A 25,819-nucleotide genomic window follows, 5' to 3' on the forward strand; every position below is an offset into this window, starting at 1 on the left:
ATTCTCTCTCCGCCAATTGTTATGACAGACGTCGAGGGGGAGGTCAACCCCTTCGACTGGAACGCGACGATGCCCCGCTGCAGGCTCCTCTGAAGTGTGCGTGCGCGCTGCGACGCAGCGGTTTTGGAGTCGCCCGCAGCAGCAGATGCGCTTCGGCTGCGACGCGAGACGCACGAGCTGGTGGACCGGGCTGCACGGTTCTCCAAAGTTCAACTTCGCTGCGTCGTTCCTCCCGGGGCAGTGGGATTTGTCCTCTTGCGGGACGTCCGGGGCTGCGACCTTCGGTGTGTTCGTGTCGCTCCACCATGGGGGAGAGCGTGCGTATCGGGCGCATGGGTTCTCGCTCGGTGGACGTTTAGCCGTGCGCCCGCGCAGCCTGAACTCCCGTCTCTGCATTGTGAGTGTGAGATACTGAAGCTGAACTCTGCAGGGGGTCGGTTCGGGACGACGGTGGGAAATGGCCAGCGAGCGGAAACCGCGGCTGTGCGTCATGGCCAAGGAGGAGAGCGGGTATGGATTTCACTTGCACGGCGAGAAGGGGAAGAGCGGCCAGTTCATCCGCAAAGTGGAGCTCGGCTCCCCCGCAGAGGCGTCGGGGCTGCGCGCCGGGGACCGAGTGGTCGCCGTGAACGGGGTTAACGTGGAGAAAGAGACACACCACCAGGTGAGCAGATGCATCCATGTGTACATTTACTTGTGCCGCAGGACACCTGTGCAGGGGAGCACCAACCGGGGCTGCTGTGCGCATCCTCACAGTGTGGCACTAACCTCCTCCTGGCGTCAGTCTAAAAACTTTGCCCACACACACACACACACACACACACACACACACAGCCACGTGTTGATATGACATTAAATCATTTCCAATCTCATGTTTTAATTCCGTGACTGTAACTCACCTGCACATTGCCTTTGTTTGGACTGAAGGTATGTAGGCTACTGACAAAAGGGCTTCGAGTACACTCACAAGACTGTATACTTCTGGATCTTATCAGCCAAATGCTGCACTGTTCCAGATATTCACTTGGCTGGTGAATGTTTTCATTTTAAATCCTGCAAACGCCTTGAAATAACTGTAAATATGACTGAAAAGGTTCCCCTCAACATTATATGGTGGACAAAATGTTTCTCTGGGCTGCTGGTCAGGCAGCTATGGACAACAGCTCTATATAATCTTTTACCCATGCTCATAGAGAAAGAGGAGCAGCAATATGTCCTGCAGACAGGTTTCTCTATTGTGTGTGATTGAAGCTGTCACAACAGTTCTGCTTCACTGGTGCTTTTAATTGAGGTGAAAAGATGAACTGAGGATGATGGAGCATCATATACCTTGTCACACGTATTCCTCAGGTGGTACAGCGGATCAAAGCCATAGACCACGAGACCCGGTTGCTGGTGGTGGACAATGAGACACACGAAAGTCTGCGGAGTCTGCGACTCACGGCTACCGAGGAGATGGCCGTACTTGTGACAGGCGCTCCCTCCTCATCCTCCCCCCCGGCGTCGCCCCCCGCGCCCTCGGTCCCGTCCTCCCCCAGCAAGAAGCGGGAGAACGGCTCGGTGTCCAAGCAGCCGGTCACGCTGAGCGGCCAGGTGCAGAAGCCCACCAGGAGGTCACCATCAAAGGCTGCGAAGAAGGTAAGCTGGCCCCCCACCAAGGCAAGACATGCGGGATTAAGATTAATAAGAGTAAGCTTGTTGTTGAACTTTTATCTCATTACCAGGAATAGCTAACAGACTACGAATTGAAACTGAGGTGAGGTGCAGGGCAGCGGAAGCTCTTTGCAGTTGGTGTAAACAAGATGGTAAAACACGTCTCCGCCTTAGGACATCAACAAATAACGATAAGCTTTGGCCTTAAAATGCAAGGTTTCCCTGACACTCAAACAAAGCATGCCAAGAGATTTGTCTCCTCCCAAACACGAGAGTTAAAAATACTAAACAGGTTAGCGAACATGTTGCCGATAGCTCACACAAGCTTTCACCGCAGACTTGTTTTACTTGCTGTGCGGCCAGTTTGAGATTAGATTAAGCAGATGTCATATGAGTTTCCGTCCTGTTCCGTGGCCTTCCATGCACATGTGGCGTGTGTCTGTTTACGAATGTGTGTGTGTGTGTGTGTGTGTGTGTGTGTCCTGAGGGGAGATCATGGCCGGCTGAAAGTGCTGCAGATGTTGTGTTGGAGGTCAGAGAGGGCAGGAAAGGTCAAAGGTCAGAGCCTGTCAGAAGTTAGGAACCTGGTAATGGACAACGGAGTGACTTTGCAGAACAGGAAATCCACAGATTTGATACACTTTTGTTTTCTTTCTTTCTTTTTTTTTTCAAATTCACTGTTTGGTTATTCCTTGTTGACATGTGAAACAGGATGCGTTTCCTCCCACTGCGTCTCTCCTGGAACGCAACGATCCGATCGTCTTCAGTTTCACATGCGCCGCTTGCCAGCGAGATGCTTACTGCATCAGCTTCTGCTTACTGCATTTACACAACATGTGTTCTCACTTAGGTTTACCCTGCCGATATGTGAGTGGCCCTGCTCCTACAAGAGCAGTGACAGTGCCAATCAGTTCAATCTTAAAACATGCATTGGTTTGTTCTCTGGCTTTTTTGACCTGTGGAGAGGATTCCCAGGGCTTGGTGAGGTCAGAGTGGCCCAGCCAAAGCTCAGGAAATGCTTAGAGGTCTCTTGTTTCTCTCTCTCTCAGACTTTAATGACTCTAATGAAAGAATGGAAAGAAAGTGCAGCAGGATGAGCCCAAAAAGCATTAGCAGTGCAAAATGAAAAGGGGGAGGAAAAAAACAACATAAATTGCCACTTGTTTAAAGCATCGATTCCTCCGGTACCTTCTGAACCTTTAAAGGTTCGAGATATGTCCTGTCGCATCTCAAAGGAAGCTGTTCCACTATTGACTCAGGATTCAGACGGTGCGATGACACAGCGTATTACGTCTCGTGTGTAGTCGTCATTTGTCCATGTGGCTGCTGAGGAGCTTTGGCAATCAATGCAGAATAACAACCACAACTAACGGAGAGGGGAATACAGACTGATCAGGGATCAAATAATGCATCAACAAGTGAGTGTAGCTAAGAAAAAAAAGAAGCAAAAAAGGACACAGATGGTCTTTCACAGCTGCAAAGCGAGGTCTGCTGGTTTTGCTGTGAGATGTTTCGTTTTTCGTTTTTCCGAATTTTTAAGGAAAGTGCTGAGAGCGGCACATTTCTTCTCATGATTTATTTGTTTAAAGGAATGGTGGGAGAGAAAGAATAAAGGAAAGAGAGACACAGAGCAGGCCCTTGGACCGAAAGAACCCAAGACTGAGAGCGGCCAACAACAACCTTGAGGATTTGCTGGGAGGTTTGCAGCGCGCTGGAGTGACACAGTGAGGGCTGACGGATGACGGCTGCTTGGCACTTGCCTGTTCAACAGGGTTCCCCTCCGTTTCCTTTGTGTTGTGCTTTCGTTTCACTTTGAGGAAATTGCATTTGAATATTGAGCGTCACTGAAGACGGCTGCGGAGGGAGAGATGCGAGACAAAGATGCTGAGGGGGACAGGGACCGGTGCACGCGGGTGCTCTAACAGTCAGTTGTGGGAGTTTGGCATCTGGTTTGGCCCTTGCCAACAGTCAGCAGCCGCAGCTGCAGCAGTGGCTGATACACAAATCATGGAGACAGTTAAGGTACTTTTCGCAGCTGGGTTCATTTTGCATTTTTGAACTACCTCTCAGACTTGTAACTGCGTTATAACGCACAGACATGATACACATATTTTTAGATGCTTAGGGCCTGGCAGGTATCACTGACGCTGATGTCCGTCATGGGTACATGTTCATAAGGGGGGAAAGACACTCTATAACTGCAGAAGTTGCCTGAGAATGATTGTGTTGCAAGTTTTCTTCTGCATCAACGTAATGGAACACTAGTTGTCTGTACATCCATGCGTACATTGCAAACAATAACTTCCAATGGCTGGTTTCACATGAATTTAGTTAACACTTGTTGACAGGGGAAAAAAACCTGGGTCTCAACTTGGAGCCCACAGATAACAACGAACAAACTCCACAGCTAACAAACTCCATGGAAACATCATACTCACTGTTCCCCTTAAAAGACCAAAACTATGGCAACTGTTTTTTCCTAAAGCTCTGACCAAGATTATCCCCTCAAATAAAAGAAAGTAGACAGCGGGGTCTTTGTTTTGTCAGAGGAGGGGCCCACCGTGTCAGACGAATGAAAATCCCTGCTACAACAGCAAAATTAGATTTGTGATTTAATGTTCTGAGTATGGCAATAGAATCGAGATGCCCAAATTTTACGCCGTATTCATCCACTCCTTTTTTCTCTCCGCCCATGCAACAGGAATGTTTTGCAGCTACAGTCTAAGGCCTCAAAGGACACACAACACCGACTCTACACACATATACAGGCATGTACATGGACATAGCAGAAATCCTTTCTCCAGCTATAATCACTTGCACATTTGACCAATAAATATCCCCACTTCAGGTTTTCTCTCTCTCTCTTTCTCCGTGTGTGTGTGTGTGTGTGTGTGTGTGTGTGTGCGTGCGTGCGCGTGCGTGTGCGTGTGTGTGCGTGTGTTCCCCAGGTTACATGACTCCGCCTGTATTTTCCCTCTTGTTTTATGACCACTCATACGCCAGGTCTCTTTTTCGGTGCATTCCTTCCTCTAGACTTGTGACACAGCAGAACGAGTCGAGGCGGAGACGTGCCGACCCACGGACACGGTGCTTCTGCATCCTCGGGTGTGCGCATGCCTATGTCCTCATGCATTTTGTAGACATACAGCACGTTGGGTTTTGACCCCCCTTCATCCTCCATTTTCATTTGACCGAATTTCTGGCCCTGCATCACAAACTATAAACCATGAACAAAAAACTGGATTTTCTCCACCAAATCTCTCCAGCACAACAGGATTTCATGTGAGTCATTGAGTCTGTTGGAAAATCCAATGTTCAGGCCTTAATAAGCCATTGCTGTCGACCTGGACCAGCTGTGAATAACCTTGTTTAAGCCTGGTAAGCACAGGAGGCTGCCCTGCTGTTGGAGTTGGGTGAGATGACACGGGGGCCAACGTTGACGATAGATGCTGCTGTCGGTCATTTATTGAACTACTTTTTTAGACCCTTGCCCTATTATTAAGTCAGCCTTTTGCACTGTACTTCTAAGTCAGCACACCAAAACCCGGAGCTTAAAGTTACGTCAAATACTGATGGGAAAAAAAAAATTGCAATTAAATCAATCAAAAAAATAACTGTGTGGGTTTCAAACCATTTATCAGGTTTGATGCTCAAACGTTCAGGGAGAAAGAAGGGGCATTGCAAGGATATCAACATTATGAAACAGGTGAGCTGTATCATCTTACCTTAACACACGCACCTGAGGTCTTTCACAACCACTCACACACACACACACACACGCACGCACACAGATGCACCGAGGTGTGTCAAGCGGGTGTGCCATTAACACTCCAGTCCCAGATAAAGTGTCAGGTGGCACTTTCTCGCCACGATCTTTTTTTAACTTGCACACACATGCTCCTACACCCACATCCACCTACAGGTAGAACGGACAGCAGAGATGTTTTTTACTTCAGATCTGGTGCGCAACAGATTTAAAAAGAACAAAAGGGCCTGACAAAGTGTGTGAGTGACATGCAGAGATGGAGACATACGAGAGGTCACCGTTATTCCACAGCCACAAAGAGGCATGTTCGTGGCTCGTTCATGGAAGTTCTGGGAGTGATATAGTTTCTCGTATTCTCCCTGGTCTGAATTTTTCCCTCTGTCGGTGGCGAGGCCTCCACCACACGCACAGACATACAGCATTGTGGTCTTTTGTTGTTGTTCTTTCCAGTGCTGCTGCACTCCTGGCTTGTCACACCAGGCCAGTTACGGAGAACACCAGGAGTGGTTGCTATGGTGACGGTCCACAGCAGAATTAGCATGCGGGGGGGGGGGGAATTATAAAGCGTCTGAGAGATAGATACAATGAGAAATGTTAAGAGATGTGGAAATGCGCATAGAGATGTCTACGCAATGTAATTTGTTTACTCTTTAACATGTACAAAATGTTTTGGCATTTGAAAAGGTTCCTTCTTTGGAGCTTAAAGCATTATATAATACTCAATCAATATTCAAATGAAACTGTTGTAGCATCTAGGTGACAGACATAACTGCTTACATACAGACTAACATGCAGAGATCATCTGCCCCCTGTGCAGTGTGCACAGACACACAAACACACACACACACACACACACACACACACATCTGTTAAAACAGTTTTACAGAGTGGAGGGATGTGTGTTTGTGCGTCTTGGTCGAGGATGAAAGTTTATGTGCACATTTGTGAGACAGGACACAAACTGTATGGTCTTAAATCAGGGTCAGAAAGATTTTGACATTGTTGTGTGAGAGTGTCTTTGTGTAACTTCACCACTGGTATAATTCGTTCACAGTCTCTATTTGCCCCCGAGCCCGTGGAAGCTGTAGCTGGAGGCATGATGTTATCTACAAATTCAAATATATATATATATATGCACGTGTGCCGCAGTTGGTGAAACCTTAACAAACCCTGATTTCCGACACAACAGTGGAGACTAAACAAACCAAAAGCTGGAGAAAAAGTTCACAAGAGTCCCAACAGTTGTCACAAAGTCTTCCTACAGACAACTGTCGATACTTTAACTGTTATATCTCGTGTCTTGATTCATTTTGAAAGATGCAGACTGTTTTGTTCAAGTTGGAAAAGATCTGCGTGAGAAAACCATGGACAGAGAGGACATGCGTGTCAGGGTGAGGGCCTGAGGTCAGGAGGTCAGGACTGAATAAACACAAATACTAACTCTCGTGGATCTCTGGGCAACAGACGAGACGTCTGTGCATGTTGGAAAGGCTGCCATGAAGAGGAAAATTGCTTTCATTTCATGCTCATCACATTTTCCTTAAAACGTATCAGGCTTTTGTGTCACTGCAGCAGAAAACGGGATAATCTTCTCCAACCATTTGTTAGTAACAATACAAAATGAGATGATGGCTCCCCAACTCCGGGAGAGTCACACCCCCTCCTTTCCCTGCTCCGTGGCTCAGTTTCTCATTTTGCCCGGGATAATAGGAAAAAGATGTTGCCTGTCAGCTCTAATGAAACAGCGTATAACACAGGAGTTGTCTGGAGGTAGTCAGCACTTGGGCCCGTGTGAACTATACGTGCATTGTTTCCCCCGGCCACCCGCGCAAATGCGAGGTTGTTTCTTGTAGCTTTGTCAAAATGAGGCATTTGAGGTTATGTTTGTTACACAAAGGGGCTGAACGGGAGCGGTGCAGTTAAATTGGGAGCATGGACGCTTTGTCTCGTTTTTGGCAAAGAAAAGGGGGATTTGTTTAGAACCATTATTTAACCAGACACGACAACTAGACATGCGTTCCTACTTACTTATGGTGAACATTTCAGTTTTCTTCTTAGAATAAAACTTGTCAGTATAAGATCTTGATGAAATATAAATTTGGCTTTGAGTGATCTTACATTGGCAAGAGTGAGCGATTCTGGTTCAGCATACTAACATCTGGAGCTGGTGTTCAAGAACCCCCCCCCCCCCCCTCCCGCTTGGAATACCAACTGAATTACATCAAGGGGTCCAGATTCAGTGTGTGTGTGTGTGTGTGTGTGTGTGTGTGTGTGAGAGAGAGAGAGAGAGAGAGAGCAACTCAACTTAATTGTGTGTGTTAAGAAAAAGTGGAATTTGGTCAAGGTGAGTAATGTCCGAGAGAACAAGCACAGCTGAGTGTATTGTGTCAGTGTGTGGGCGTGAGAGTGACCACAGCTGTGTGTCTGCAGCAGTTATCTCCCCATGCAGAGCTGATGATATATTCAAATATTGCCCTCATTAATCCAAAAGACGCTGTCCTAGCTGTCCCTCTGCAGGTGTAGTTTAAATCAGTTTGCCAGCAAATATAGCTATTTGACCGCTAGAAAAAAACTATTGGATTAAGTTACAGTGTTTATATGCTTTAATATTGAATAATAAAGAATCCTCTTTTCAAGTTTCAAGCAAAGGATATCATTGAGGCTCTTCTACAATCTGCTCCTTGCCAGTGGTGCTGGTGTCAGGCGCTGATGTCACTTCAGTTATCTGCATTCACAGCGATCCCATCCACTTTCATTCGTTGACTGTGAGACATTGTCGGATTTGCAGACACTGCTCTTCATTACCTGCCTCTCAGTTTACTGACCCTCTGAACCCTGGAGTACCTCAGGACTCCGTCCTGGGTTTGTTTAGTTCCTCCTCAGAATGGGTCAGAATGTGTTGAATTATATCTGCCATCTGGAATTTGGTGAGTTTGTTGCAAATAATATTATTTATTAGTCGTTGGATGTCGGAATATCAGCGGAGCGTAGGTCAACTGTAGCCTGGCTGAGGATCGATCCATGTGCTGCCCACACAACAGCTCCGGCAGCAAATATAAGAGCGAGAGAGAAAAAGAGAAACATTCACTGTAAGAAACAGAGAAATTGAGAGGCAGGCAAACAAGAAATTCTTCATTTGCTACACCTCCTTGACCTTGACCTTGTGTGTGTCTATTGTTACATTGTCTGTTATTTGTTTGGGGAGGAGAGGCCAACACACTCTCGATTCCAGTCTGGAAACCCTGACCACTCATCATGGTCATTTCCTTCACATACTCTGTTGGTATCTGCTGCCTGCTGCACTCACAGCTGTGAGCCAGCACACATTCCCACACAATCGATCCATGAACACAGTGTTCACACACTCTTTTAAAAACACACACTCAGGCGATTGTTTCTGATGTCCCTCTGGCCCCGCTCTGTTTCACTCAGCTCACACGTTGACATCTTGGAGCAGCTCAATTGCAGGCCTCCTTTGCTCTGTCTGTGGGAGTGGAGTGGATGTGATGGGGGAGAGGCTTTGTATCCTTATGGATCATCTGGGAATCCCATAGATGCTTGAGTAACACTTGACAAATGAGAAAAGAAGGTTTTAGTTTATGTGAGTGAGGTGAGGTTGGTGTGTGTTTAGGTCTGAGAGAGGATGTGTGCGGGGGAGCAGCAGACAGGAATCCCCTCTAATTGATTCATTATGCCTAGAAAATGTGCTATCTCTTGCAGGCACACACACACAGAAGTACTTAAATCTTATGCCTGGTGTCACCTATCAGACCCCCACAGAGCTTGTACACATGTTATATAGTTCATCCTCCTTCTAATGGTTTAAAATGACACATAAAGGGCTGCAACCACGTAACAAAGGTTATATTTATATTCACATTTTATCAATCAACTTTATATTAATGTTGTTTAGTCTACAAAATTTACATAAGAAATTGAGTTTACAAATGTGCAAATAATTCCATTTGTGATGCTTCACTGTTTTGCTTTTCTGCAAAATGTTGCTGATCATTTTTCTGACTAGTCAGTTAAATCAGCTACTGTTTAGGCTCCACTATCATCTTTCACACACATGTTTTGCACACTCAGACACCCGGCGCCAACCAACCGCCAGAGAGGGACGAGGGATATCTGCAACACACTGATAACAAGGGCGTGGACATACCCACACACAGAAATACAGACTCGCACACGTTAAATCACCAACATCAACTGCGCATGAAAAAAAAGATGAAACTAACCAGTGAAAACACACACACACACACACACACACACACACACACACACACACACACACATAGCAGCACCTAGCTGCTGAGTGTATCAGCATCGCCAGCAGCCCACACAATTTAAATTGACATTAAAATGCAAATAGGCAGAAACGTTGTTCTCAGCAACCTCTTCTCTTCTGAAAACTACACGTGCATGTGTTGCGAGGTTGCAACACGAGGCGCTCGGAGATAAGAGAGGAGAGGAGAGGAGGCAAGGCAGAGAGTGGAAGGGTTAAAGAAGTTGGGGCTGAAGGAAGAGATGGAGTACATTGGCACGGGGGGTGGATGGCTGAATCACAGAACCAGTGGGAGCTTAGGGGAGAATGAGGTGTAGAAAGCTAGTGAGAGACGGATGTAGAACATGTCTGATGGGTTCAAACCACCTGTTGATTGGCCTTCTGTCCTCCCATAGTTTCACCAACATCCTCATGATATGCTCTGACCATGAAAAGGAAACAGACACACATTGTGGAGTTTATGAATGAGAGGGATTGTATTGTTTTCAATGCAATTGAGTATTATTTGGGCAGGTTATTTGTCTACTCTACATTAATGCTTTTAAAGCTTTATCTCCTGCAGTATTCACAAAATACTGAAGCATGAAAAAGGTCCATGGCGCAGGTTCCCATGGGGATTAAAGCTGTGCTCATCCTCACAAACATTTGAACTTCAGCTCACACAAATCAAGACATCTGAAGACGCCATCCTCTGCTCTAGGAAGTTGTCGTTGTAGTTTGACATTTCTACGACAAAATGATTTAAATGATGATTGAAGTAATAAAAAAAATATATAATTCTTAGTTGCAGTTCAAGCTCCTCATAAAAATACAGAATTTACAAACACATAAAATACTGTACATTCACTTCAGTGGTAGAAAAGTTAACATCAGGTTCTCTCAGTTGGAAAAAACAAAGTAATAGAGAAAATATTGCAAGCTAGACTGAAAAATAGCTTATCCGTGGTCCTAATAAATCTCAAATAATGCGCTGTCGGCTAAGGCTATGAATTCTTATTTTTTTCCAAACAGGAAAATTCCCCAGATATGTGATTTATAGAAAAGCTAAGACTCATTTTGTCGACTTATTTTGATGTGGTAGATCCTCAGTAACACTTTTCACACAGCCTAAACTGACCTGAGAACAACCAGAGTGAAGAAATGACAACAACACAGGGACATATTTGTTTCAGTTTGATGCCATTAACAAAGGACCATACTATAGATATACTACTATACTATACTATATATAATATATGCGTCTGCACATATTCTTCACGTTACTATTTTGCAAAGCGGAGCATTGAATTCATGTGGGCTAAAACAACGTCTGTTCTTCAAAGGGAAGCATAAGACCTGCAGCAGCAAGTTTGTGTTTGGGTAATTGAGTTTTCGGATTTTTTAAAAAAGATTTTTTTTTCTCCCAGCAGTGATGTTGGGCTTCATAAGGAATTTAAACCTTTGAAACCCTCAAGAGACAGACAAGCGTTGACACTTGGATGTGTTGGGTATGAGTGGTGCAGTGTCCGTTGCGACAAAGGATAAAAAAGCGTGTTTAGTGAAATATTATTTTTGGCATCAACGAGACTCATTGTTTTAAGATCACAAATGTTGGGCAATTGGGGGGGAAAGTATTTCTTTCCCCTGACACAGACTAATCTACCAGTCATAACAAAGACTCATCTACAGCATGACCCTGAATCTCTGGGGGGGGGGGGGGGGGACTATCACCTTGCTCTGTGCTTGTTGCTCATACAATCAACAGGTATTCAACAGGTATTAAATGACAACAAATATCAATATGCCTGCCTTGCTTCATCAGATATTTAGGACAGTCTGACGAGTATGAAACATTCACGAGCAATATAACGGCTAAAGGCTAATGAATGGCTTTTTCTGCTTGCTTGCTAGTCATAATCATAGATTGCGTCGTGGGTGAAAGGCCATATGACACAATCACAGAGACAAAACTCCTTCCACAGACATTTGAACACATGGTTAAGTATTCAAAACCCCTCCTGCAGTAGTTCCCACTACAGTAGTTGTGTCCAGGATCATGAACTGACACACAGGACGTGGAATCACAAGGTGGAAACTGCTGTCACATCCGTGAAAAGTCATGTTGCTCTTCATCTCCTGGTTTCATGTACATTCACTCTTCTATTTCAAATTACAAGTTTAAAATCCACTTTCTCTCTTTCACTTGCTCCTGAGGTATGATCTGAGAAAAAACACACACTCTCTCTCCCTCACATGTACCTGGAGCAAAGTTAATCAAATCACATTGGAGCTATGGTTGCAGCCGCGTTGTAGGGCCACGATACGATAAGAGGTAGGAGCGTGATTGGTTGGACAGCAGCTTCGGAAAAGTGAGGTTGTAAAGATTGATAGGCAATTAAAACGAACCCTAATCCTGACAATGACCTTAACCCGATTGGAGTTAAACGCACAATTAATATGAGTGTAAAATCATATCACATATATTGATTGTACACCATCATAACAATTCCAGGAGATGCTTGCGCATGCGCAAGCGGTGAACCAATGAACAAATGATTCTCATCGTGTTGTCCGACCCTTTCTGTCGGCTGTACAAAATTACACTCACACACACATACACACAGCTTGGTTTTGTGTCACTGAGCTGTTACGCAACACACCACAACACCAGTGGGAAAAACTGTTGGTTATCGAGATCCCTGGCCGCTTCTCCGGTTTCTCTCTGGCGCTCTTCCTGTCCTACACATGCCGTGCATCATCTCCTCCTCGGCCTGCCCTTTCTCTTCATCTCGACGAGTCCTTCTCTCTGTACGAGCTCCCTTGCACTGTTCTGTCCTATCCCCCTTTCCTTCATACAAGACCCCAAACCCTCTCTGCTTTTCTCCAGCTGCCTGTCATTTCCTCTCTCCTCTCATTCCCCTCTCGCTCCTCTCATTTTCTCGCCCACTGTGCACTAGCCAGGTCGGCTCTTTTGCTCTCCGATTGAGCAACACTTGAAGCAGCTGCATGTCGGGCACATGCACACACACACACACACACACACACACACACATATACACTAACCAGAGTGTCTGAGATGCAGCATTTTGGTAAAGCCCAGTCAAATGGTCCCCATCTGGGCTTTGCCAGCGCTGTTTGAGAAGCGGTTGTCTTTGCCTTCATGTGTCACGTGTCAGTACACAGAAAAGATTCACATCTACACTTATTCTAAGGTTCACTCCTCTTGTTTAAGCTTAACTTCTTCTCTCTGACAGATAGAACTGGTTCTACTGGTTTCACCGCTGTCTCCGTGGCAACTGGATTGTCAACCACGACATCAGCATAGGTCCCATGTGCTATAGTTGTTTGTACTTGTACACACAATGCAACATCAGAAATGTTTCCATTCAGAGCTCCATTTTCAATTAGCGGTGGGGGAGGTAGATGAAGTCGGGCCTTAAGCGGACACCCATCCGGAATCCCAGCTGCTTCCAGGAGACGTCCACGTGTGGTCACTTCAGTCAGGTTCTCAATCTAAATGCAAAGATGTCTATTTTTCTTTCCATCAATCCTGCGTGTAAATCAAGATGCTTGAGGTCCCCTCAAAAATTGAAAAGTGCTTGTGTTAGAAAATTGACTGTTTTCTATCCCTGTCCCCTAAAGTGTAACTCGAAGAGTTACCCGCAAGGCAAATAGTGCAACAAATAATAAAATAGTATAATAAGTTAGAATGGTAAAAACAGTAAAAAAAAGTATAAAGCACATCTTTGGGAAAAAGTCGGCGGCCTCACCAGCTGGGGGTGTGAAGGGAGAAACATCATTTTTTCATGTGTTGCAGGGTAGAGCTGATTAACCCTAATATGATAGTTCGTTGTTGTTTTATTCATAAAAATGTTATTTTAAAAATAATTTTCTTTGTTCTTTGTTACAGGAGCATACGCTCAAATGTGTCATTTCATTGCATTTGAAATGTTTTCCTCTGATTGGAACTCTAAGCTCGTGGTAATTTCCGGATGGCACTCGCAGCTGGAAAACAGAACTCCTGTAGATTTCTTTTTCCAAGCAGTGAAATAACCTTTTTTAAACTGGCATACAAAAATTTTAGGTAATGGGTGAAGGCACAATGACACAAAAACTGATGAATGTGATTTTAGCTAAACTGTAGAATGGATTCTCTCTGCAATGCTCTCTGGATTTGTTTATACTTTTAATGCTTGTTATTATGCTTTCTCTTACATTAGCCATTTCTCGCATCGAGTACCTGTTAACATAACTGCCGTGTTTTGGTCAATAAACAGGTGATTTATCTACAGTGACGGGAGTATTTGCAGTGAAGCTGCATACTTGACCTTAGACTCAAATGAAACTTGACTTTCTGTGTGAACTAGAATGGGTTGATTGAGTTTATGACAAACCCCTGTGGGAAGCATTCAAGTGAGAGCGACGTTGACAAAATGCCACACACACACACACACACACAGACACTCTTTGTCGTATAACAGCACACACAAGCAGACACACACATGCATAGCCAAACAAACATCATTGTGTAGTGAGCCAACAGTGGGCCAATGATCCTTGGCTGTGAAAGGGTTAATGGCGGTCATGATCCATCCATGGCAGTAGGCCACCACTCAATTATTCACCAACCTGCGATCCAGTTTCATCAACGCTACACTGGTCACATGCATAAGGAAATATGTGTGCGTGCGTGCGTGCTCATGCAAATACACAAATCAAACATGTAAACTAGTAGATCTTCATTCTTGGTTATACACTAACATAAACCACAGATTGGCCCAATCAAGTGTGACAATAAAAGAGAAAGATAGGGCGCGACAGTGGGACGAGGAGCGTTGCACACAGCTCTTCAATGAAGCACGGGCACAGAACGCTGAGTTTGAGAGCTTTTATGTTGTGTTAAAAAAAAAGAATTCTGTGTCATTATGAATCTCTGGCTGGACAATCACAGTATATATAGCAGCCTATATACAACATGTGCGCCCAGTATGCATCACACCTCCGATACTTTTCATTTCTAATGTACTGTAATCGAAAAAAAATTAGCAAACCTGAAAGAGTCTTCTCCCCCACATGTACTGACAGAGTGACAGAAACAGAGGCTCACATGTATTATGGCTTATGGCAGGAAACTAAAGGAATTCATGGGATGGCACGTGCTACTTTGCCTGCACATCCTCTCAAGTGTGCCACGGTCAGGACACCAAGGTCAGTACATGTGTGTGTTGTGTTGGGGCATCAAACTCCCAAATGTTCTGCAGTAGGCGGAAAATATTCCATATTATTCCTATCACAGACGAGCAGCCTGATTTATTGCAGATTCGACCATGTGAACTTGTTTGGAGCAGCGCTGCAGTTACACGCATGTGCACGGAAACATAACATGGATAACGTGTTCTTTTTTTAAAAAATTCCTGCTGCCTCTCTCCTCCCATGTGGGCCTCTTGTTTTGTTCCGTTTTGCTGATAACTGACAGATGACGCGTTAGTTTGCTGATGACGGGGGGGGGGGGGGGGGGGGGGGAGATTACATCTCGTTTTCTCTCCCATCAAAATATTTTTCACAAAAAAACCATGGAGTTCTCAACACCCACAGTTCAAACAAACACGTTGACCACATCTGCCTTTGATGGCCTCTTGGTTCGGCGAGTTTATGCGGTCACTTCAGGACATATACAGTACATACCTCTCTCAGGCTGACACATGGAAATCTGTCCAGCCTGAAGTCTCCGTCCTTCACACTTTTACAGACTAATGAGTTTTGACACCGAGCAGAGGACACATTCTGTCCCCCCCCCCCCCCCGCCTCCCCACGCTTAACGCCAACAGGCCAGAGGAGAAGAGAGGGCCCAGGCCCCGGGGGATGATTGGTGGGGTGCAGAAAGGCCGAGGTTGGACTGGCAGACACTCGCGTCTCCCCCACATAATGACTCCCAGCTGCACTACGCTGCCTGTTTACATTAGAGGAGTTCCACTGCAAACTATTTTCCTCCCCATCGTCTCTTACTGGAAAACGTCTGTCGTCCTCGATTTATCTGCGCTGCTCTGTTTATCTGTTTATCTCTCTGCTGTGTTTCTCCGCTCACTGCGCTTAGCTTTGCACCGTTTCTTTTTTCTTGAGCTCCTTCCTCAAGTCTCCTCCGCTGCGTCTAATTCTCTAACCCTCCCACGCACCCTCCCCCTCCTGGCTTATTCCCTTCCTCCCCTCCGCTACTTTTTTCTGTATATTTTGCCCAGATCCCAGAATGCTAATGCGTTTGATTTCATATTAATAAATCCTCTCTCCTTTGGAAGATCCACCCCTGCCCAGGCACTTCCTCTCCAGTCAGGAAAAGGAGGGTCTGGGGGGATTCGTGAGAGTTGAACTGCTCTGAATTATTCTGTCATTACTCTATCTCTCTCTCTCTCTCTCTCTCTCTCTCTCTCTCTCTCCCTCTCTCCCTCTCTCTCTCTCTCTCTCTCTCTCTCTCTCTCTCTCTCTCTCTCTCTCTCCCTCTCTCCCTCTCTCTCTCTCTCTCTCTCTCTCTCTCCCTCTCTCCCTCTCTCTCTCTCTCTCTCTCTCCCTCTCTCACTCAAGGCAAGCTGCCCAGGAATTTGGTGCCTCACATTAAATTACAGTATATGTTGCCATCTGTGTTATTCTTTTTTTAATGGTCGAGGGCTAAAGGGGGAGGCAGTACTGAGGTGATTGAGGCACGGTCATGGCTTATATGCAATAATAGTGCAGTGTGTTGTAGGTGAGATGGAGTTTTGTTCTGTCATTGTAAATCAAAATCCATCCTCTCCTCCCTAAACACTACACTATACCTCTGTATCTCTCTCTCTCCCTGCCCACATACTCAACATGTATTTTTAGCATGCAACATGCTGGACCGTGTTGCAAGCAGCACATATGCAGTGAAAAGAATAGACCTCTCATGTTGCATAATATAATAGCAGATCTGCTGAATTGTACACGACATGTGTATGATATGTTCCGGTGCCTTGCAGATCCCCCAGCAGCCACTTCACCCGTCTGTTCCCTCAAAGCGTATATCAGCCGGGGGGGGGGGGTGATAGTTTTTTTTAATAAAAACTATCATCTATCATTCCCCTGACAGCACTTTTCCTTTTTTTTCTGAGTAATGTAGGTGGAAAATCAGTGTGATGACATTGTGGAGCTCAAGGCTCCATTACAGGTTCTATAAATGTCTTCGCCGAGGCTGTCGGAGGCGTCGTTTCTTCGCCGCAAATAGTTTCACTCAGGAACGAAACACACTCAAATTAGAAAATGTGTCACCTGCTCTATGACTGAATGGCGCCACAAGATGAGAACAAATAGAGGATAATGAACCAACAAAGGGTGATTTACAGGAAGGACTATTTTATTACCTTCCACTATCACCTACCACCACTATTGTAATTTTTCTTTTTTAATGATTTGATGAAACTGTGTTTAGTTTTAGTATGAAAAACAAACCCTGTAGGATTGTAATAAATGACCAGTGACCCGACCATGTGTTGTAGTCACATCGCTCTTAAAATCGTCACATGCTCTGCAGAAAGCAGCATGTTGATGTGACAGGTAAACATTAGAATTATATATTCATACAGTATTTCACCTATTTTCAAGTTTAGAAGTGCAGCTGTCTAATTTTAGAGAGTAATTCCCTGCAGAACCAACTTTATAAATGGTAATCTATGACTTGAGTGTTGACAACACTGTGTGAACATGGCACCCATTAAAGGACAAATTCGTCTTTCACTCTCCTCCAGGAGGCTCTTGCTCAGGCGGAAGCTCACACCAAGGCACCATCCCAGTCACGGCTCCGGGTCAACCCGTCCGAGCTCGTTCCACGTCTGTGCCACCTGGTGCGGTCTGAGACGGGCTACGGCTTCAACCTCCACAGCGAACGCTCGCGCCCGGGACAGTACATCCGCTCCCTGGACCCGGGATCGCCCGCAGACTGCGCCGGCCTCCGGCCGCAGGACAGACTCATCGAGGTAGGAAGAAAGAGTGTGGATGGAGGGTCTGCGAGGTGTAATCCAATCCAGCAGTCCTGCAGTAAATTCACTTGAGGTTTTGTTGACAATTCTAGCGATGTGTTGTGGTGTGTGGCACAATGGGATTCCTCTCATTCTACTTCCTCTATTTACTTCCAAAGGAAGCATAACAAAGCTTTTATTTAGAGTCCGGTTAGATTTACATATTCCTAACTTGAAGTAAAGCCTCAAATAGAAATTAAATTTTAATAGATTTAGGTACATAGTTAAAATATGATGTTACTTTGTATGTTTTTTTGGGGCAGCTAAACTATATCCCAACAATATGTAATGACTTTTGGTTATTATCTCTGTATTGATGTTTTGGCTGCTCTTATCCAGAAGTCGCCTTTGCATAGTTTTTGCATAGGAACTGATTTATTTTTTCATTTTTACTAAATTGAATGGTGTCTGTGCCGAGTTTACAGCCACAGACCAGTTCTTAGGTTTTCTGATCAGAGTACAGATGTGACCCCATCTACTTGTACTGTTACAGCTGCAATTAAAATGGCAGAAATCACACTTGCGTCCGCTGTCAGGCCCCAGAATATAAGGAACATATATATACAGAACCGGAAGTCTGGACTCAGTCTTTTCTGTGTGTCAGACTGGAGAGTGGAGAGGCCGGTCACAGGGTAGAGTCGGTAATAAATCTGTATGATTGCAGGGGCTGTGGGTGTGTGTGTGTGTGTGTGTGTGTGTGTGTGTGGGTGTGTGGGTGTGTGGGTGAGGGGGGGTCTCTTCTGATAAAACATTGAGAGAAAGGCAGAGTGTGTTGGATGACAGTGAAAGAAAGCAGCAGAGAGTGAAGATGCAGGGCCAAAAGGAAAGAGAGCAACCTTCCCAAAAGGTAACAAAGGCAGCCTGTAAACTTCCCCAACAGTTTTTAAAAAAAGTCTCACATTGTACTAAGTTACATAAAAGTTAGGGGCCAGTGATTCAAATCTCTGAAATGGCTGAGAACAAGGGTGACAAAGAGCATGGGTGTTTAGTCAACTTTCCCCTGGTTTAAAATAAAATAAATGCTGTCCGCATCACTATCATCGTCATAAGTAGTTTTTCATCGTGAGTGTACAAACCCAGCATTCACCCTTCATTCCCATGACCTTTGCCCTTCCTGGCTGTACATGAGGGTCCTGACCGTGCTGCAGAGCTGGACAGAAAGGTTAGACAGAGTTGATTTAGAAACATACTGGAAGTTATGCATGTTTTAGACAATTTTCCATTTGACTTTTGGATGGATCTCTTACCTTTTGGGCAGCAAATGATTCCACTTGTGGACAAAATTGCCTGAAACATTCAAATCAAAAACAGTATATTTACTTTATTCTTAATAAATACATCAAACACGGAAAACATTCAAGTAATGTTTTGACATTTTGGCAATTTTGCTTATTGGCGTTCTTTGCCGAGGGTTAAATGAAAAGATGGATACTTTTGTAGCCTGGAGACTGGATACAGGGGGAAACCAGTAGCCTGACTTTCTCATAGGTAACGAAAAATTCCTACCATCGCCTCTAGAGCTCCCGAATTAACATGTTATATTTCCTTTTCTTCTATATCTACAATGATATATGCACTGTAGTGGATTATCTTTATCATGACCAACTATTTTAAATGTCCATGTCTGCCAGGACAGTAGGTAAATTTAAAAAAGGATTTGCAGTAATATAAACAATACTTCAATATGAAGTTCAGTTACCAAATTAAAACCAGGAGCATGGTCACATAACTAGGGCCAAACAGAGCTGCGTGATGTAAATCACACTTTAGCAGTGACACTGACAAACTGATGATGGAACATTGGATGGCTGGTGACTGGGTGTGGGAACATCCTGTAGCGGGTCACTGGTGGCAGGAACAGTCTGCCAGACACACCCAGTAACACAAACTCGTTCTGTAGAGTATACGGTTGCACACACAAACACACACACACACACACACACACACGATGAAGTTGGCATGATATACATGTGCACATTTTGCAAAGCTTAAAGCTGAGTCTTGGTCAACTGACAAAAAATAAATCAGCAGCAGTTTTGATAATCATTGTATTTTATGTAAAAACCTTTTCAGCTTCTCCAATGTGAGGATTTTCTGCGTTAATGTGTTTTATAGTCTTGAAAACTAAATGTCTTTTGATCTGGGATGGTTGGTCAGACAAAAAAAGATTTTATATGGGACTGTGGGAACATATGACAGACCAGTTGTCTAATCAATTCATCAAGAAAATAATGGGCCGATCAATCTATGATAAAATGATGGTTTAGTTCAGCTGTTCCTGACCAGCATAATATGACAGATTTCTATCTATGACTTAATTCACACATCTTTCCATGTGTTTTCCTTTTACTCTGTATCCATGTGAAAAGAAAACATGTTTCGTGGTTGTGCTCTGGACTTTGTTCTATGTTGTGTAATCATCTTTAATTTCCTGTGGGAAACTTTATTAGATTTAGAAAGGTTCTGGTAAATCTGTGGTTTTTCTTGTCGGATTAACAACCTTATCTCAGTGTTGCAGTTTTGCTTGGACCCAAAAATCTGATCCCCCATTGAGTTAGTTCGCCTAGTGTGTGTGTGTGTGTGTGTGTGTGTGTCTGTGTCTGTGTCTGTCTGTCTGTCTGTCTGTCTGTCTGTCTGTCTGTCTGTCTGTCTGTCTGTCTGTCTGTCTGTCTGTCTGTCTGTCTGTCTGTGTGTGTGTGTGTGTGTGTGTGTGTGTGTGTGTGTGTGTGTGTGTGTGTGTGTGTGTGTGTGTGTGACAACCACCTCTGACCATGCATCAAGACAGCGCTTGTGTCATCTGTCAGCAGCTTGTTAGGGAGGTGAACAACCATGACAGATCCCTCTCTCCCTCGCTGTCCCTCGCCGTCTTTTCCGCTCACCACGCCCCATTACTCTGGAGGTGTATCAGCGGCGTGCACTGTAACGGCTACGATGGGAGGGCTCAGCTTTCTGCCAATGTCTGGCACAAGTACTGACACCACCGAAACGCCTCATCAGTCGCCGCTGTGTTCTGCTCAACCGGGCGTACCCTGAACCCCTCGTAAACATCACAACAGTGTGACATTCGAAGACCTTACACACTTAGCTGCAGATACACCAAAGAGGTGAACCAAATCTGCTGCGCGTCTCTCGTTGACGCCGCAAAACAGCACACTGCTCGATCCTGCGCTGTTGTCTCACACAGAATTATTACCTCCGTGATTTTTTTATATTTCAGGCACGAGTTTCCCTCACAGTTTCAGTTTGCTCAGTGCGTTAATACTCATGAAGATTAAAAACCAAAAGTTCAACGAAAACCTGCTTAACATTTGCTGAGGCATCATTGGAGTAGAACCCGGGAACTTTCTGTTAATTTGTCCACCACAGTTAGTTTCCGTATCGATTCAAGGGAACAAATAGGCCACGCAGTTGCTGAATCACGCTTCGTTTTATCTGGAACTGTTTGCACAATATCCCGGACCTCCCAAGACGAAACAGTTCAGCTCGTCATGTAAAGCATTTCTCCTGGTCCCAACTTCCAGCGACGGAGCTCTCTGTGTTTCAGACAGAAATCTGCAAGTGACAGCTGAGCTTGTGAGATTGTTTCGCAGCAACAGGAAATCAAAGAGTTAAAAGTCACGCACGTCCCGTGCGTCATCTTCACAGATGTGCACGTGCATTTTGGCGCCGCCGGTTTGGATCAATCCAAGGTTCGTCTGTGGCTGCCACCTCACACACACAACAGACCACATGAAAAATGAGCCACTGGACTTCATGACTTTGATGACACACGCACGCACGCACGCACGCACGCACGCACGCACGCACGCACGCAGATTCTAGTATCAAGAGGTTTCCCAAAGGGATAAGTCCCATGAGAAATACGCTCCCGTACTGTTCCTACAGCATGTATTAATTAGTCCAGTGGGTAGAGAACAGAGTGTGTTGTCTTGTGTGGGATGGCCTGTTAATGAAGGGCTGTGAAACATGACACGACACCTGTTGTTTGGCTGAATACAAAGATGCTTGTTCTCGCGCTATCAAACTGCCTGTATGTGTTCCCGGCTGACTGATGATCTTGTCTGAGGTGAGGAGAGGAGAGGAGCCGTTCACATTTTCCATCTGTTGATCTCGCTTTTTGAATGTTCCCTGCCCTCACTCTCTCTCTCTCTCTCTGTGTGTGTGTGTGTGTGTGTGTGCGTCTTGCGTCCCCTTCCTTTCCTCCCTTTAAACCCTGTAAAGTCTGTCTCGGTGCACATTATATCACCCCCCCCCCCCCTCCTTCTCCTCTCTTCCTCTGCTCTACTCCTTGGACTTTTTGTGCATTTTTTTTTAAATATTTCGCCCTCAGGACTGGGTCACCTGACACCCCCACTATAGCCAGAGCCCAGGAGAGCCATCAATAATTGATTGTGTACCAACACTAACCTGGCCTGGTGCGAGCGGCCGGCCGCTGAGAAGCCGAGGTCGGGACAGAGCTGTTGAAACACAGGACTCCAAATGCACGTAGCATCTAGATAAGACCAGAAAGTAACGGGCTTTGGTGTTTTGAGACAAAGGCAATATTGTCAGATGGATGAAGCACATGCACACGTATTCATTACGTCCTTTTGCCAGGCCGTTTTTTGGTACGTCAGACGTCTTCTGTCGGTGTGCCACACGCAACTCCAGGTCTCGCCTACAGCTGCGTGTGCAGGTGGACTAAATGTCTTCCCGAGTCGCTGCTGCGAGAATGAATAATTCATAACAAGAGTTTGAGCAGCATTGTGTGGAGTGGATTGGGGGCTCTGAAAGACATGAGGAGGCCGATGGTCTGTAGTCAGTCTGTTGATGCATGGCTCCCCCTGCTGTGCAAATTAAGCAGCACAGCCTCTCTGCGTCGTGTACAGTATGTCGACAGTGAGAAAAACATTGACAGGAGGACAAAGGTTCCTTTCAGGTGTTGTATTCAAGATAAAAGTAAATAACCCTTTTTTGGGGGGTTTGAAAAAAGATAATTTGGCTGTTCAGTGAAAGAGACCCTTTTTTTTTGTATTTGTGTTCCTCCAGGTAAATGGCGTGAACATCGAGGGCATGCGGCATGCAGAGGTGGTGGCCTTCGTCAAGAAAGGGGGAGACGAGACCTGGCTGCTGGTGGTGGATCCAGAGACGGACGAGCACTTCAAGAGGAGGGGGGTCATCCCCACAGTCAGTCATGTCAAAGGTAGGACTGCCCTATGTTTGGCTGCACTGACTGAGAGATCGGAAGTTGCACAAATAATGAAATGGAAGTAAACCTGTTCGGGCCAGTTAAGAAATTGCAGGCCCGTAAAATAAAGTGTTACCAAATATTTGTTTACGCTGCATGCTTGACTATCCACTGCTTCTGGCCTTCCACGTGTGAACACATAAACTATATATGACGATCATGAAGACAAGAGTGTTCTTTGCATCAGTTGATTGATTGTTTTCACAGACTACGATGGTCCATCCATATCCAACGGCTCCCCCAGCCCTCAGATCAACGGCAGCTCCACCACTCAGTCCATCAGGTCCACACGCTCCGACCTCAGCAGCCAGGGCAACAGCACACAGGTGGGTGTGTGGGCGTTTAGGTGCGATGCTGTTGTGAAACGTGAATCTCCTAACGCTGCTCTCTGTGTTTCCCTTCTCGATAACATCTTGATCCGGCGGTCCAGCTGGCAGATGACGAGGGCGGCCGGCTGTTGGATCCGTTTGCTGAGATGGGCCTGAGTCTGAGCGCCACGGCAGCAGAGGAAAAGATGAAGGTGCATGCCAAAGAAAAGAAGAAGGCGCCGCAGATGGACTGGATGAAGAAATATGAGATCTTCAGTAATTTCTGAGACGTTTTTCCCCTCCAAGGACACTTACGAGACCGAAGCACAGCGCCGCCTGTAGCCCCCTGTGTGGATGAGTTTGTGCCGTGGGAGAACACCACTCTTGCTACACAGATCATGTTTATTTTTTCTTGAAGAAAGGACTGAGATGACTCAGTACAACAGAAAATCATTTGTTCCTGGAATTAAAAGTGACAAAGGGATACATTGTTTTCTTCTTCAGCCACGTCAGAGACTCGTCAGCTACGTTTCCCTCATCAATGTACAAGTACACGTGTTGACAGACCTAAGGAACTGGGTTCACACTGTCTAGAGGAAGGACCATCTGAAATAGCTTCACAGACGTGTACTTGTCAACAAGTTTTCACAAATTTGCCTAAATCCCCTTCGCTTTTTCTCTCCTTTAATCACCCTGCCTACTCCCGGAGACTTGTTTCAATCAAATGGGGGAGATAGTTATTTTTATATTATAGACAAACAGTATCCCAACAGCATGGACTGCATTTTAGAGAGTTTACTGGACACTGTGACATCAATGATTGTGGACATTGTGGGAGTTTTGGCCCATCATTCAGTGGAAGACCAAACTTGGCAGAAGATCACTGTGAACAAGCTAAGATTCCCCCCCCCCTCCAGCCCACTCGTAGGTTAGATAATAATCCACTGACTGCGTGTGCTGGTTATGTATAATGTACTCTACATGTATTTGTACTTTTACCTGTGATCATCAGCTTAAGCCCACATATGCACCAGCTGAACTGCTTCAGATCAGCCTGGCTTTGTTCAGGAAGAAGATGTTGCTTGTTACTCAGCGCTCAGTCTATCACCACTAACCTCTTTTACCAAATTGTGACTAATTGCATAACGAAGTTAAGCACCACTGACATTGAATATGTTGAATAGGTAAATAATAGAGGCTAGAGGTATCTCAGGGCACGTGGCTTGATGAGTGAGTTTGTTGTTTTTTTTATTGTCGAGAGCCTAACGTGTACAGCAGAGGGCAAACTAACACCACAAATAGACTTCGGTTTATCCAGCGGTCATTCATCATCTCATAATGTACCAGGAAAAAAATATGAATTCAAGTGAGGTCGAGGAAAGAAAGTCCAAATAGTTTGAGGAGTCATTCGCAGGTGTATTGAGGGTGGATATGAAGGAAATATTAATCATTCAAATGTGTAGGACACTTTTACTTATGGATTTATTGTGATATATTTACACTTGTAACTGTGATTTAAAAGCAAGTGGATAAATGTGAAGGCAGACAGTGGAAGGTTTGGTGCGACAGCCAACTGTTGATAAGTCAGTATTAGCGATTGTACAGACCCCAGCTAACCCGCCGTGATTTAATAACGCTAGAAGTTAAACTGAAAGCATTTTCTCTTTAAGGGGGGATTTTAGAATATATTAGTCAAGCAAGTGAAGTTCTGCTTAATTCATACTGATGAAATTTAAGTGGAAGGTTGAGTCTTAACGGTGTGGGAGCTTAGCATGTTTCAATTCAAAGGATTAGTTAAACGTTTTGGGAAAAACACTTTCAGGCAGAGAGTCCGGTATGAAAATTAAAACCAAAATGTCAGATCATTTCGTTGATTAAATAAGGAGGAGGGAAGAGAGCAAGATTAAGGCTCAAAAGTGCAAGTTGCATATTTTAGGACGGGAGGGATGTGATCAGGTACAACATGAGCAGTGTGTGTGTGTGTGTTATTGTGGGATGCATGGAGCACAGGAGACGCACAGAGTCAGGTCAGAGATGCTCTGGAGGATCAAGTGAAAGAGACTGCGGGAGCCACGGAGCTTACTGAGGATTACTACACATACAGGGACAGCTGTCACACACATGCTCACACACAGTCGAGGCACAATCTGTGTGTGTGTGTGTGTGTGTGTGTGTGTGTGTGAACATATGTGTTGAGAAGATATTCATGCCGAAACCCAAGCGACGTTGATATGATATATTACAACAAGTGGGACTGCGAGCTGACGAAATGTCAGCCATCTATGTGGGCTTTTTCTTTTTCTTTTTTGGTACGCATGCATTCACACCTTTGCTCTTACTTTACGTGGCACACACAAAGAGCAGCAGTGTCTCGCCTCATCTCTGGACATTGGTCTCTGTCTGTGTGCAGTAGTTTTCACTCGGTATGTCATGACAAGTCACAGGAAATCACTGTTACCATTGCTGATGCACATGTATATACAGTTAAAGCATATACAATATGGCAGGTTGCATTTTTTTTTCAATAAAGTGTGACAATTGCGTTTTTGAAGATATTAAATTGTGGTCATCGTC

The 25,819-nt window shown here is 45.0% G+C and overlaps 1 protein-coding gene and 1 long non-coding RNA gene across 2 annotated transcripts; both read left to right on the top strand.

The window, feature by feature from the left end:
- LOC118288481 (Na(+)/H(+) exchange regulatory cofactor NHE-RF2) lies at positions 1-25,819 on the top strand. The gene is made up of 6 exons (XM_035614630.2): positions 1-664; positions 1,351-1,638; positions 17,441-17,668; positions 22,739-22,892; positions 23,145-23,263; positions 23,368-25,819. The coding sequence occupies exons 1-6, from the start codon at positions 458-460 to the stop codon at positions 23,530-23,532; spliced, it is 1,161 nt and encodes a 386-aa protein (XP_035470523.1). The 5' UTR covers positions 1-457; the 3' UTR covers positions 23,533-25,819.
- LOC124849446 lies at positions 7,675-13,975 on the top strand. Its single transcript, XR_007029880.1, has 2 exons — positions 7,675-8,346; positions 12,941-13,975. It is a non-coding gene; the product is annotated as an uncharacterized LOC124849446 (long non-coding RNA).

Source organism: Scophthalmus maximus, chromosome 17, assembly GCF_022379125.1.
Source record: "Scophthalmus maximus strain ysfricsl-2021 chromosome 17, ASM2237912v1, whole genome shotgun sequence".
In the NCBI taxonomy this organism is placed as follows: Eukaryota; Metazoa; Chordata; class Actinopteri; order Pleuronectiformes; family Scophthalmidae; genus Scophthalmus; species Scophthalmus maximus.